The sequence below is a fragment of the Pongo abelii genome, chromosome 6, assembly GCF_028885655.2.
Source record: "Pongo abelii isolate AG06213 chromosome 6, NHGRI_mPonAbe1-v2.0_pri, whole genome shotgun sequence".
Lineage (NCBI taxonomy): Eukaryota > Metazoa > Chordata > Mammalia > Primates > Hominidae > Pongo > Pongo abelii.
Window position 1 is genome coordinate 141250416 of NC_071991.2, and position 12617 is coordinate 141263032.

The 12617-nt window shown below is 41.9% G+C and overlaps 1 protein-coding gene across 1 annotated transcript; it reads right to left on the minus strand.

Annotated features, from left to right (window-relative positions):
• Window positions 1-230: 230 nt before the first annotated feature.
• Window positions 231-7444, minus strand: LOC100432140 (TRPM8 channel-associated factor 2). Its single transcript, XM_054560787.1, is given in 7 exon segments — window positions 231-266; window positions 268-427; window positions 429-489; window positions 492-796; window positions 798-861; window positions 4467-4593; window positions 7379-7444. Coding segments are annotated over 7 exon segments (819 nt in total).
• Window positions 7445-12617: the final 5173 nt, after the last annotated feature.

The window sequence follows — 12617 nt, forward strand, 5'->3', positions numbered from 1 at the left end:
AGAGTGGTGAGTAAGACAAGCTTTTCTATTCAGCTTTGGCCACAGGTGGGAGTGGCAGTGAGGACCCAGCCTCTTTTGTGTCTTGGTACCTTTTAATCATCCTACTTATGATTTGTGGTGGTTACAAAACTGAGTCGAAAATAATCTGTGTTAAAATGGAAGCTCGTTGATGAGGGGAACCAACTCTATTGTTTACCCTGAGTCAGACTCCCTAATGGGGGAACAGACACTCACCTGACATGGAGTGGGATCTTGGGAACCTTCTTAGGAGATCTTGAAGCGCTCTCTGTCCCAGCAGGCATCGGGGAAGTACATTCCAGCCACACTTGTCACCTTGTTCCCAGGGAACCTGCACAGCACCTCGTCATGGCCAAGCTTGCTGACCCAGTACCAGGCCTGGCCCCCGATAAGCAAGCCCCCTCCATGTCACAAACTGGATCAGCATTGCAGTCATGGTGTCACTGAAGGCACAGATGCAGTAAACCCCCAGGGCTCTCCTGGTTCTGGCTCAATCTGTGCCTCAACACCACAGTCCTGCATGATATTTACTAGTGGTGCCAAGGATGGGTGCAGTCCTACGGGATCCCCAGGACAAGGACAGAGCCAGCTCACTGTATTGAGGAGACACGGAGCCAAGCCAGCATGCAACAGGTAGCCCTCATGGGACACAGCCACGAGGCAGCCTTGGCTGTAGGAGGAGGCAGCAACGAGCACCTGGCCGTTGTCATTTACCATCACGGGGAAGGTAGACTCTCTAATTAGGAGTTCACAGGGGAAGGGGTCTCTGGGTAGATCTTGTTACTCCGTCCATGAGGGCCTTGAAAGCAGCAGTGGGAGTTGTCGCCACGGTTCTATCAGCTGCTGCAACGGAAAGTATGGTGAATGAATGAAAACCAAATGGATAAAAGCAAGTTACTCTCTTTCTTATAGTGTCATGCCTGATAGAGCCTAGAGCCGGACTCACGTGGGTGATATGTAGTTACCTTTCTTGATTTCCCAGACTCTAGAACTCTTCATAAGCATGATTTCTAAGAAGTTTCACTCTCTTGATTTATTTTTATTATTCAGACATCACCTCTTATTCTTTCCTTAGCTCCACCAACTTAGATGTTTTCCACAGCTCTGTCCTCCACCACTCAGCTCTCCTTTCTTGTAGCCCCTTCTGCCCATCAGAGATTACATTGCCAGTTGTCCTTCATTTATGACAGTTTTAAATGATCTCCATGGTTTACCCCTGGCCTGGAATTTAAATCGATCTGCATAAAGAGCATCACAGTTATCAGCTCCAATTCTATATGGAAGAAATCGAACTTATGTCTACCTGCTCAACATTTCCTCTTAGAGAAAATACTTCAGCTTACTTTTCCCATCTTTGTCGGGAAGATAGTATAACCTTGAAGGGTTTTCATGTGAAGGTTGTAGGAACTAATACATGCCACTGGTTTTCTCAGAGCCTGGGACGTTATAATAGCAAAAGAAAATTCCTGTACTTTTATTATTCTTCCTGGCTTCTCAAAATGATAGGGAACACCACAGCCTCAGAATCACAATTGCCCTCTTCCTCTCTCCGCTTTGCACACTCATTTAGTCATTGAGCTTAGTCGAGGGCTTGTTCATTTCAGTTTCCATGCCTATTGCCACGAACCTGGGTCAGGATTTTGATCTGGAAACAGTGGCTCTCTCATAAACTCCCTTGATAAGAAGCCTTCAGAGCTTCACCACAAATAAAACATGAGTGCTTGGGACTTCTTTCCTCCTGGTAGCAGAGGTGTCCTGGATCTGCCTTGGGATGGTTTTTTGAGCTTTGCCTTTATTACTTCTCTCAACACAGATTGAGTATCCCTTCTCTGAAATGCTTGGGAGCAGAAGTATTTCAAATTTCAGATATTTTTCAGATTTTGGAATATTTGCATGTATTAATGCATTATGTGTCTATCTATATCTATATTTATATCTATCTATATCTCTATCTATCTATCTGTCTGTCTGTCTACCTATCTATCTATCTATCTACCTACCTATCTATGCAGTAAACCCCCAGGGGATCTCCTGGTTCTGGATATATATATACACCTTATATATATGTTGAGATATCTTGGGAATGGGACCCAGATCTAAATATAAAATTCACTTACCTTTCATAAAAATTGTACACATACCTGAAGGTAATTTTATACAATATTTTAACTAGCTTTGTGCCCAGAGCAAGGTCTGTGTTAAAAACTAATGTGTGGAATTTTCCACTTGTGGAGTCACATCAGTACTCAAAAGGTTTTGTATTTGGGGGCATTTTGGATTTCAGATTTTCTAATTGGCGATGCTCAGTTTGTACAGACTCTGTTCTGCTTGGAAAATGGGAACATGACCTGTGGTTTCTAGTCTCTGTCAGGTCAGTTCCTGTAGAATTTCATTCTCTCCCCTTCTTCCATTCCCTTTTGCCAATTCTCATTACTCAGATTTTAAATTATTAGTAAGAGGCAGGTGAAAATGTTGCTGTATTTGTTCTCAGGACAGTGTTTTTTATAGAAAGGCCTGGCCAGGGGATCTTTAGACCCATGGAACATGGTCTCGGTCCATTCTGAAACCCGGATGTGAGCAGGCACACAGCTGAGACGTACACTCTGTTGACTGCTCAGTGGGACTGAATACACCTTTCTAACTATTGAAGTTGGTGAAGAGAGGGAAGGAGGAGAATTTTGTTTATTATGAGAATCAAAGAAGCTAGGCAAGGAGTTTCAGTTTCAGCACTAGCCCACACTCTATGAGCTCTGGCAGGTAATTGGTTTTCAAATGGTGAAAAGACCCCATTACCCCATTGTGAGTTTAAGGAAAGCTAGGAGTGAGTATTTCCTTCTGTGGGTTCCTTCAGTGCCTGCAGCCCAGACTAGCTAATACTCTGCCCAGTCAGTATGTCCTTCGACTTATCAATGAGGTGGTCAGAGGCATATGCAAAGCCGCTCTTACTTGGACAAAGGAATGGATTGCTTTGCTGAACAAATCCTGGAAGTGTACTGTTCAGTCTCAGAAGAAACTACTTTAGAGACAACAGTTAAGTCTTTAGAGAAGGATAAAAATTCATCTCCTAGCTTTGCTTGAGGAGAAGCAGAGGTATGCCTGGCTGGAGAAGGACTTGGGAGAACAGAGAGGTACAGGGCAATATGGTCATTGTGGTTTCATCAGAGGTTTCAGGAGTAGTTGGCATCCAGTTTCCTTTCCCACTACCAGGATCCATAAGGGGAGAGAACATGATGGGTCACCAAGCTGGTGACAGATACCAGGTGGGCATAGGGCTGGCCATACACAGGACAGGTATCTTTCCACTCAATATACCAGCCTGAGCATCTATGACTGTGGGGAGGGTGGTGGGGGTCAGGGAAAGAACCCTCAGGATGAAGAGGCAAGGGTGAAGATTCAGGTTGGGGACTAGTACACACTCTGTTCAAAAGTCAGCTATAGTGTAGCTGCCTTAAAGCTAAGGAGGAGGTTTAGCTATAAAATGAAAAAGTGAAACTATCTACAGACAGCACCCATCCTGGTTACTGTATCAAAGTTTGAGCTCCCCAGCAGTGGAAGGAGGGAGAGACATGAGTGGAATCAGTGAGAATGAGGTGTGAGATTCTCTGACGCTGAGAAGGCAAAACGGTTCTGTGGGTTCTGTGGGGACAGGATGTAGCCAGCCTCTGTGAAGTGTCCCAGGAGAGATGGAAGCCTCTGAGGACTGAGTTTTCAGGGAATTCTGAGAAAGGATTTATGTGCTATGTTTAGAGAAACTGGACCCAGTCACTGGAGATGTCTGTGAAGATGTCCTAGCTTAAGGGAGCAGCAGAATCATTTGATTTCAAGGGACCACGGAGTCTTAAACAGTGGGCCTCTTAGCTGTGGACAATGTTGACCAAAGACTAGAGAAACCTTCCTAAATGTCTCTGCTTCACTTAAGCACTTCTACAAGATTCTGAGCTTGATTTGAGAGATTCAATTCCAGTGTTTAATTGCTGGACAGCAATTTGCCTACTAGTTCAAGAGGAAGTAGGCTGCAAGTAGTAGAATTTAATGTAATGGAAAGAAGATATGGTAGGTGACATTTCTTTCCCTCCTGAGGTTGTGGAGTAGGAATCATGAGAACAGAAACAGATGGTGCCTTGTCACCACTTGCATGACACTTTGAACCAATTCAATCACCTGAGAGCCTAAAGCACTGACCGGATGGATGGTGGTGTCCCCTTCACACATGCCATGTGTAATTAAAAACCAAACCATATACTCAGCTATAAAAGAAAAACAAAATCCTGATTTTTCTTTTGGTGACTACTTCAGTTTCCTTTTTGCAGTATCAAATATAGAAATTCTTTTGGAAATTATTTATTTTTGCTGTTGAGGCCTCTTCTCTGCCGCTGCTGTGTCTCACCCACTGGAGCTCTGGTGACATAGAGCAAGTCCTTTTATTTCTCAGGTCACAGTTTTCTCACCTGCAGCATAACACGGCACGGATAGTAAATCTCCCTCAGCCCTGATGCTCTGACTGCTGATGGCAGCAAAACAGACAAAATCAGACTCGTGTATGAGAAGACCAAAGAAGGATGAATGAGGCAAGAACTAAAGAAAGAGAATCACAGTAGAAAGAAAATCAAAAACAGAAAATAAATGAACTGCAAGGAATGCACTTTGGGCACATTGAGGCTTCAATTCAAACACACGTGTTGTCTTTCACTAATCCAAAAGCTTAACAGCTCAATCTCCTCAGGGTCACCACAAGCCCCAGGCTGACCACTGCCAGCTTCAACATACAAAGAACATCAGTGACACCTCCCTCCATGCCTGCATAGCAGGTAAATTTGTATTCCAGAAACAGGCAGAGGAGCTCACCTGGATGTCTGGATGTCCTGTGGATGGCTCAGATCCCATGGGAAGGAGGAGAGATGTTTATGTAGAAATAACAAGTGGATGATCTGGAGATGCTACCTACAGGGAGGAGTGACTATCTTTGGGTATATCTTTCTTCCTGCTTCCTTTTGAAAGGGTGATGTTGGCTGGGAGGCTTCTCTGAACACCTAAAGGACACTCAGGTGGTGCTTCTCCTAAGTTCCTGGGCTATTTCTCGCAGAGGTCTGCAGCCCAGACTGAAGCAATTTAGACTCTGAGATTTTCAGGTCTGCAGCCCAGACTGAAGCAATTTAGACTCTGAGATTTTCCTTGTTCAAGTTTCTTCCAGTTGTTGGCCTTATCCTCTGCATGATAGCATTCCTCTGTGGTGAGCAAGGGAGTCTCTGCAAAGCCTCTACCATGTGTAGTGAGAAACGTTGATAAACATTACAGGAAATGGTGGTTGTCAGAGGTAAGACCTTTTTAAGAATGAGCAGAAACAGTAAGGTCTGTGACTACTCTGGGCCTGTTCCATTAGAGCAGCTCCTTGGAAGAGGCTCCTGGGTCTGTGTGATGATTCGGGAAGAGCCAAAGCTCTGGAATTCGATTCATCAAGAGTTAGTATTTCACACACTCATTCACTGGAACCCATTCACTAGTCCATTTACTTGTGTGTATAGTGATTAATTTGCAGAATTTACTTGTTCCTTTCAGCGATTTGTATGACCTATATGTATAGTGTTCGTTTGGTACAAAGTGCTTCAAATAATGTATATTTTTAAAAGTTCATATTAGAGAAGAAATAAACACTGAAAGTAAATTGAGCTAAACATCATATTAGGAAGTTAGGTAATAATAGTAAAATAACACCTACCTCAACAAGCAGGAGAAAGGAAATAATAAAACTAAGAACAGATATGATTTAAATAGAAAGTGGCAAGAACTAAACTCAAAATTGGTTCTTTGAAGAGACAAATCTCTAGCGAGACCGAGTAAGGAGAAAAGAGGAGTGACACAAAGTACCAATAACTAACATCAGGAATGAAAGGGAAAGAAAATGACACATGATGTGATTATTAAATAAAAATACAAAAATGAATAAACAACTTTAACTCAATGCATTTGAAAATTTAGGTAAAATACACAAATTATTGAAAAGTATGATTTTTAAAACTGAACTAAGAAGTTTACCAATAATTCTATAATTACTGAGGAAATGCTGTCAGTAGGTTATAACTTTTTTTTTTTTTTTTTTTGAGATGGAGTCTCACTCTGTCGCCCAGGCTGGAGTGCAGTGGTACAGTCTCGGCTCACTGCAACCTCCACCTCCTGGGTTCAAGTGATTCTCCTGCCTCAGCCTCCTGAGTAGCTGGGATTACAGGCGAGCACCACCACACCTGGGTAATTTCTGTATTTTTAGTAGAGACAGGGTTTCACCATGTTGGTCAGGCTGGTCTCGAACTCCTGACCTCATGACCCACCTGTCTCAACATTCCAAACTGGTTAAAAACTTCTAATAAAGAAATTTCCAGACATAATGTTGGGTGACTTCTTTCAAATATTTAGGGAACAAATCATTTAAATATTTATGACAACTTCCAAAGACAGCAAAAGAGGGAGCATTCAATAATATATTTTATGAGGAAAGATGTAACTTTGATATCAAAACATTAACAAGTACACCAAAAGAGAAAACTACAGGCCAATCTAACGCATAAATGTAGATAGAAGAATGCCAGGAACAATATTAAACTTATAAACAATAACTTACACTTATCATAATGCACATAATAACAGGACTCAATATTGGTTTAACATTAGAAAATTAATTAACGAATCCACTCATGGTAGCAGATGAAAAAGAGAAAAAAAGATTATTTCAGTATTTGAAAAAATACTTTTTACTATACTCAAAGTTTATGCAATAAAATCTTTTAGAAAATAAGAAATAAAGGTGCGGCTCGCAAGATGGCCGAATAGGAAGAGCCCCCGTCTGCAGCTCCGAGCAAGATCAATGCAGAAGGTGGGCAATTTCTGCATTTCCAACTGAGGTACCTGGCTCATCTCACTGGGACTGGTTAGACACTGGGTGCAGCCCATGGAGGGTGAGCTGAAGCAGGGTGTGGTGTCGCCTCACCCAGTAAGCGCAAGGGGTCAAAGAACTCCCTCCCCTATCCAAGGGAAGCCTCCAGGGACGGTGCCATGAGGAACGATGCACTCCAGCCCAGATACCGTGCTTTTTCCACATTCTTAGCAACCCGCAGACCAGGAGATTGCCCGGGTGCCTATGCCACCATGGCCCTGGGTTTCAAGCACAAAACTGGGCGGCGGTTTGGGCAGACACCAAGCTAGCTGTAGGAGTGTTTTTCATACCCCAGTGGTGCCTGTAATGCCAGCGAGACAGAACCATTCACTCCCCTGGAAAGGGGGCTGGAGCCAGGGAGCCAAGCAGTCTAGCTCAGTGGATCCCACCCCACAGAGCCCAGCAAGCTAAGATCCACTGGCTTGAAATTCTTACTGCCAGCACAGAGTCCAAAGTTGACCTGGGACGCTGGAGCTTGGTGTGGGCAGGGGCGTCTGCCATTACTGAGGCTTGAATAGGTGGTTTTCCCCTCACAGTGTAAACAAAGCTGCTGGGAAGTTCAAACAGGGTAGAGCCCACTGCAGCTAGCAGCTCAGCAAAGCCACTGTAGCCAGACTGCCTCTCTGGATTCCCCCTTTCTGGGCAGGGCATCTCTGAAAGAAAGGCAGCAGCCCAGTCAGGGGCTTACAGATAAAACTCCCATCTCCCTGGGACAGAGCAGCTGGGGGAAAGGGCGTCTGTGTGCACAGCTTCAGCAGACTTGAACGTCCCAGTCTGCCAGCTCTGAATAGAGTAGTGGATCTCCCAGCACAGCGCTCAAGCTCTGCTAAGGGACAGACTGCTTCCTCAAGTGGGTCCCTGACCCCAGTGCATCCTGACTAGGAGACACCTCCCATTAGGGGTTGATAGACACCTCCTACAGGAGAGCTCAGGCTGACATCTGATGGGTGCCCCTCTGGGACGAATCTTCTAGAGGAAGGAACAGGCAGCAATCTTTGTTGTTCTTCAGCCCTTGCTGGTGATACCCAGACAAACAAGGTCTGGAGTGGACCTCCAGCAAACTCCAGCAGACCTGCAGCAGAGGGACCTGACTGTTAGAAGAAAAACTAACAGACAGAAAGGAATAGCATCAACATCAACATAAAGCCCATCCACACTGAAACCCCATCTGTAGGTCACCAACATCAAAGACCAAAGGTAGATAAATCCACAAAGATGAGGGAAAAAGCAGTGCAAAAATGCTGAAAGTGCCAAAAACCAGAATGCCTCTTCTCCTCCAAAGGATCACAATTCCTCGCCAGCAAGGGAACAAAACTGCATGGAGAATGAGTGAGGAACTGGCAGAAGTAGGCTTCAGAAGGTGGGTAATAACAAACTCCTCTGAGCTAAAGGTGCATGTTGTACCCCAATGTAAGGAAGGTAAGAATCTTGAAAACACATTACAGGAATTGCCAACTAGAATAACCAGTTTAAAGAAGAACATAAATGACCTGACGGAGCTGAAAAACACAACACAATGACTTTGTGAAGCATACACAAGTATCAATAGCTGAATCAATCAAATGGAAGAAAGGATATCAGAGATTGAAGATCAACTTAATGAAATAGAGCATGAAGACAAGATTAGAGAAAAAAGAATGAAAAGGAATGAAAAAAGCCTCCAAGAAATGTGGGACTACATGAAAAGACCAAACCTACATTTGATTGGTGTACCTGAAAGTGACAAGGAGAATGGAACCAAGTTGGAAAACACACTTCAGGATATTATCCAGGAGAACTTCCCCAACCTAGCAAGACAGGCCAACATTCAAATTCAGGAAATACAGAGAACACCACAAAGATACTCCTCGAGAAGAAAAACCCCAAGACACATAATTGTCAGATTCACCAAGGCTGAAATGAAGGAAAAACTGTTCCGGACAGCCAGAGAGAAAGGTCAGGTTATTCAGAAAGGGAAGCCCATCAGACTAACAGCAGATCTTGGCAGGACCCTACAAGCAAGAAGAGAGTGGGGGCCAATATTCCACATTCTTTTTTTTTTTTTTTTTTTTTTTTGATTTTCTAGACCACTGAGAAAATCTTTGTTGACACTAAATTTCAATAAAATTTGCATAAATACATTCCTAATGTACAATTTTCACCTCTGATTTTTTTCACATCATTTAAAAGGTTAGTCTGTCCTGTTCTCATTATTCCTTTCAGACACCAGTGTGGCACTGACGTTGGCAGGTAGAGGGGAGCTGCCAGGGAGCTGGGGAGTGCCCGAGGGCTCAGGCTGCTTGAGACAGACCTCTGTCTGGGCTGCCGGGCTTTCAGCTCCATCCCTGCCCTCACATTCTTAAAGAAAAGAATTTTCAACCCAAAATTTCATATCCAGCCAAACTGAACTTCATAAGCAAAGGAGAAGTAAAATCCTTCACAGACGAGCAAATGCTGAGTGATTTTGTCACCACCAGGCCTGCCTTACAAAAGCTCCTGAAGGAAGTACTAAATGTGGAAAGGAACAACCGGTACCAGCCACTGCAAAAATGTACCAAATTGTAAAGACCATCAACACTGTGAAGAAACTGCATTAACTAATAGGCAAAATAACCAATTAACATCATAATGACACGATCAAATTCACACATAACAATATTAACCTTAAATGTAAATGAGCTAAATGTCCCAATTAAAAGACAGACTGGCAAATCGGATAAAGAGTCCAGACCCATCGGTGTGCGGTATTCAGGAGACCCATCTCATGTGCAAAGACACATATAGGCTCAAAATGAAGGGATGGGAGAAGATTTACCAAGAAAATGGAAAGCAAAAAAAAAAAAAAAAAATAGCAGGGGTTGCAATTCTAGTCTCTGATAAAACAGACTGTAAACCAACAAAGATCAAAAAAGACAAAGAAGGCATTACAAAATGGTAGAAGGATCAATGCAACAAGAAGAGCTACCTATGCTAGATATACATGCATCCAATACAGGAGCACCCAGATTCATAAAGCAAGTTCTCAGAGACCTACAAAGAGACTTAGACTCCCAAACAATAATAGTGGGAGACTTTAACACCCTACTGTTGATACTAAACAGATCAACAAGACAGAAAATTAACAAGGACATTCAGGACTTGAACTCAGCTCTGGACCAAGTGGACCTAATAGACATCTACAGAACTCCGCACCCCAAATCAGCAGAATACACATTCTTCTCAGTACCACATCACACTTATTCTAAAATTGACCACATAATTGGAAGTAAAACACTCCTCAGCAAATGCAAAAGAATGGAAATCATAACGAACAGTCTCTCAGACCACAGTGCAATCAAATTAGAACTCAGGATTAAGAAACTCACTCAAAACTGCACAACTGTATGGAAACTGAACAATGTCCTCCTGAATGACCACTGAGTAAATAACAAAATTAAAGCAGAAACAAATAAGTTCTTTGAAACCAGTGAGAACAAAGATACAACGTACCAGAATCTCTGGGACACAGCTAAAGCAGCGTTTCGAGGGAAATTTATAGCAATAAATGCCCACAGGAGAAAGTGGGAAAGATCTAAAACTGACACCCTAACATCACAATTCAAAGAACTAGAGAAGCAGGAGCAAACAAATTCAAAAGCTAGCAGAAGACAAGAAATAACTAAGATCAGAGCAGAACTGAAGGAGATAGAGACAAGAAAAACCATTAAAAAAAAAAAAAACGAATCCAGGAGCTGTTTTTTGTTTGTTTGCTTGTTGAAAAGATGAACAAAATAGACTGCTAGCTGGACTAATAAAGAAGAAAAGAGAGAAGAATCAAACAGACACAATAAAAATGATAAAGGGGATATCACTACTGATGCCACAGAAATGCAAACTACCATCAGAGAATAGTATAAACACCTCTCCGCAAATAAAGTAGAAAATCTAGAAGAAATGGATACATTATCAGACACATACACCCTCCCAAGACCAAGCCAGGAAGAACTCGAATCCCTGGATAGACCAATCACAAGTTCTGAAATTGAGGCAGTAATTAATAGCCTAGCAACCAAAAAAAACCCAGGACCAGACAGATTCACAGCTGAATTCTACCAGAGAGGTACAAAGAGGAGCTGATACCATTCCTTCAGAAACTATTCCAATCAATAGAAAAACAGGACTCCTCCCTAACTCATTTTATGAGGCCAGCATCATCCTAATACCAAAACCTGGCAGAGACAAAACAAAAAAAGAAAATTTCAGGCCAATATCCCTGATGAACATTGATGCAAAAATCCTTGATAAAATACTGGCAAACAGAATCCAGCAGCACATCAAAAAGCTTATCCACCACCATCAAGTTGGCTTTATCCCTGGAATGCAAGGCAGGTTCAACATATGCAAATCAATAAATGTAATCCATAACATAAGCACAACCAATGACAAAACCCACACAGTTATCTCAATAGATGCAAAAAAGGTCTTTGACAAAATTCAACAGCCTTTCATGCTAAAAACTCTCAACAAACTAGATATTGATGGGACACATCTTAAAATAATAAGAGCTATGTATGACAAACCCACAGCCAGTAATGTCCTAGGCCTTCATATTCACTCACCACTCACTCACTAACTCACCCAGGCAACTTCCGGTCCTGCAAGCTCCATTTATTGTAAGTTCCCTATACAGGTGTACCATCTTAAAAATCTTTTATATTTTTTACTGTACATTTCATGTAGTTAGATATACTTAGGTACATAAATACCATAGTTGGTGACTATTACAAATTGTTACCATAAATGTAACACTTACAGTGTTACAATTGCCTACAGTATTCAGCACACTAATATGCTGCACAGGTTTGTCCCGTAGGAGCTATGAGCTCTTCCATATAGCCTAGGTGTATAGTGGCTACTGTATATACCACCTAGGTTTCTGTAAGTACACTCTACGACATTTGCACAATGACAAATTCACTTGACAGCACGTTTCTCAGAACGTATCGTTTAACGCATCGCTAAACAACACATGACTGTATAATGTTAGCTTTTTATAGATGCTTTTTATCAAGTGCATAAAGTTTCCTCTATTCCTGCTTTATAGAGAGCTTTTATCATGAATGGATATTGAAATGTGTTAAATTTGTTAAGTGTTTATTATGCATCCACTGATACAATGTAACTTTTCTTCTTTTGTTTGTTAACATGGTGGATTATTTTGATTGACTTTTTGAGATTTAGTCAGGCTTGTATTTCTGGAAACAACCCCCCTTGGACATGGGGTACATATTTTTTAATATACTGTAGAATTCTATTTGTTAATATTAAGTTATACATATCTTTACATATACACACACACACCCCCACTCTCTCTCCTGGTTTTGGTATCAGTGTAATAGCAGCTTCAAAAATTGAAACTGGGGAACGTTCTCTCCTTTTCTGTTTTCTGGAAAAGATTGTGTAGAATTGGTGTTATTTTTTAAAAAACATGGTAGAATTCTCCAGTGAAACCATCTAAACCTAGAGATTCCTTTTTTGGTAGTTTTAAAATCATGAATTCAATTTTCTTAATGGTTATAGAGTTATTCAAATTATCTATTCATGCATGGTGAGTTGAGTTTGTTTGTGTTGCAGGAGGAACACTGCATTTTGTCCATTTTGTCTAAGTTGTCTGATTTATGTGTGTGGAATGGTTTGTAATATTCCTTGATTGTCC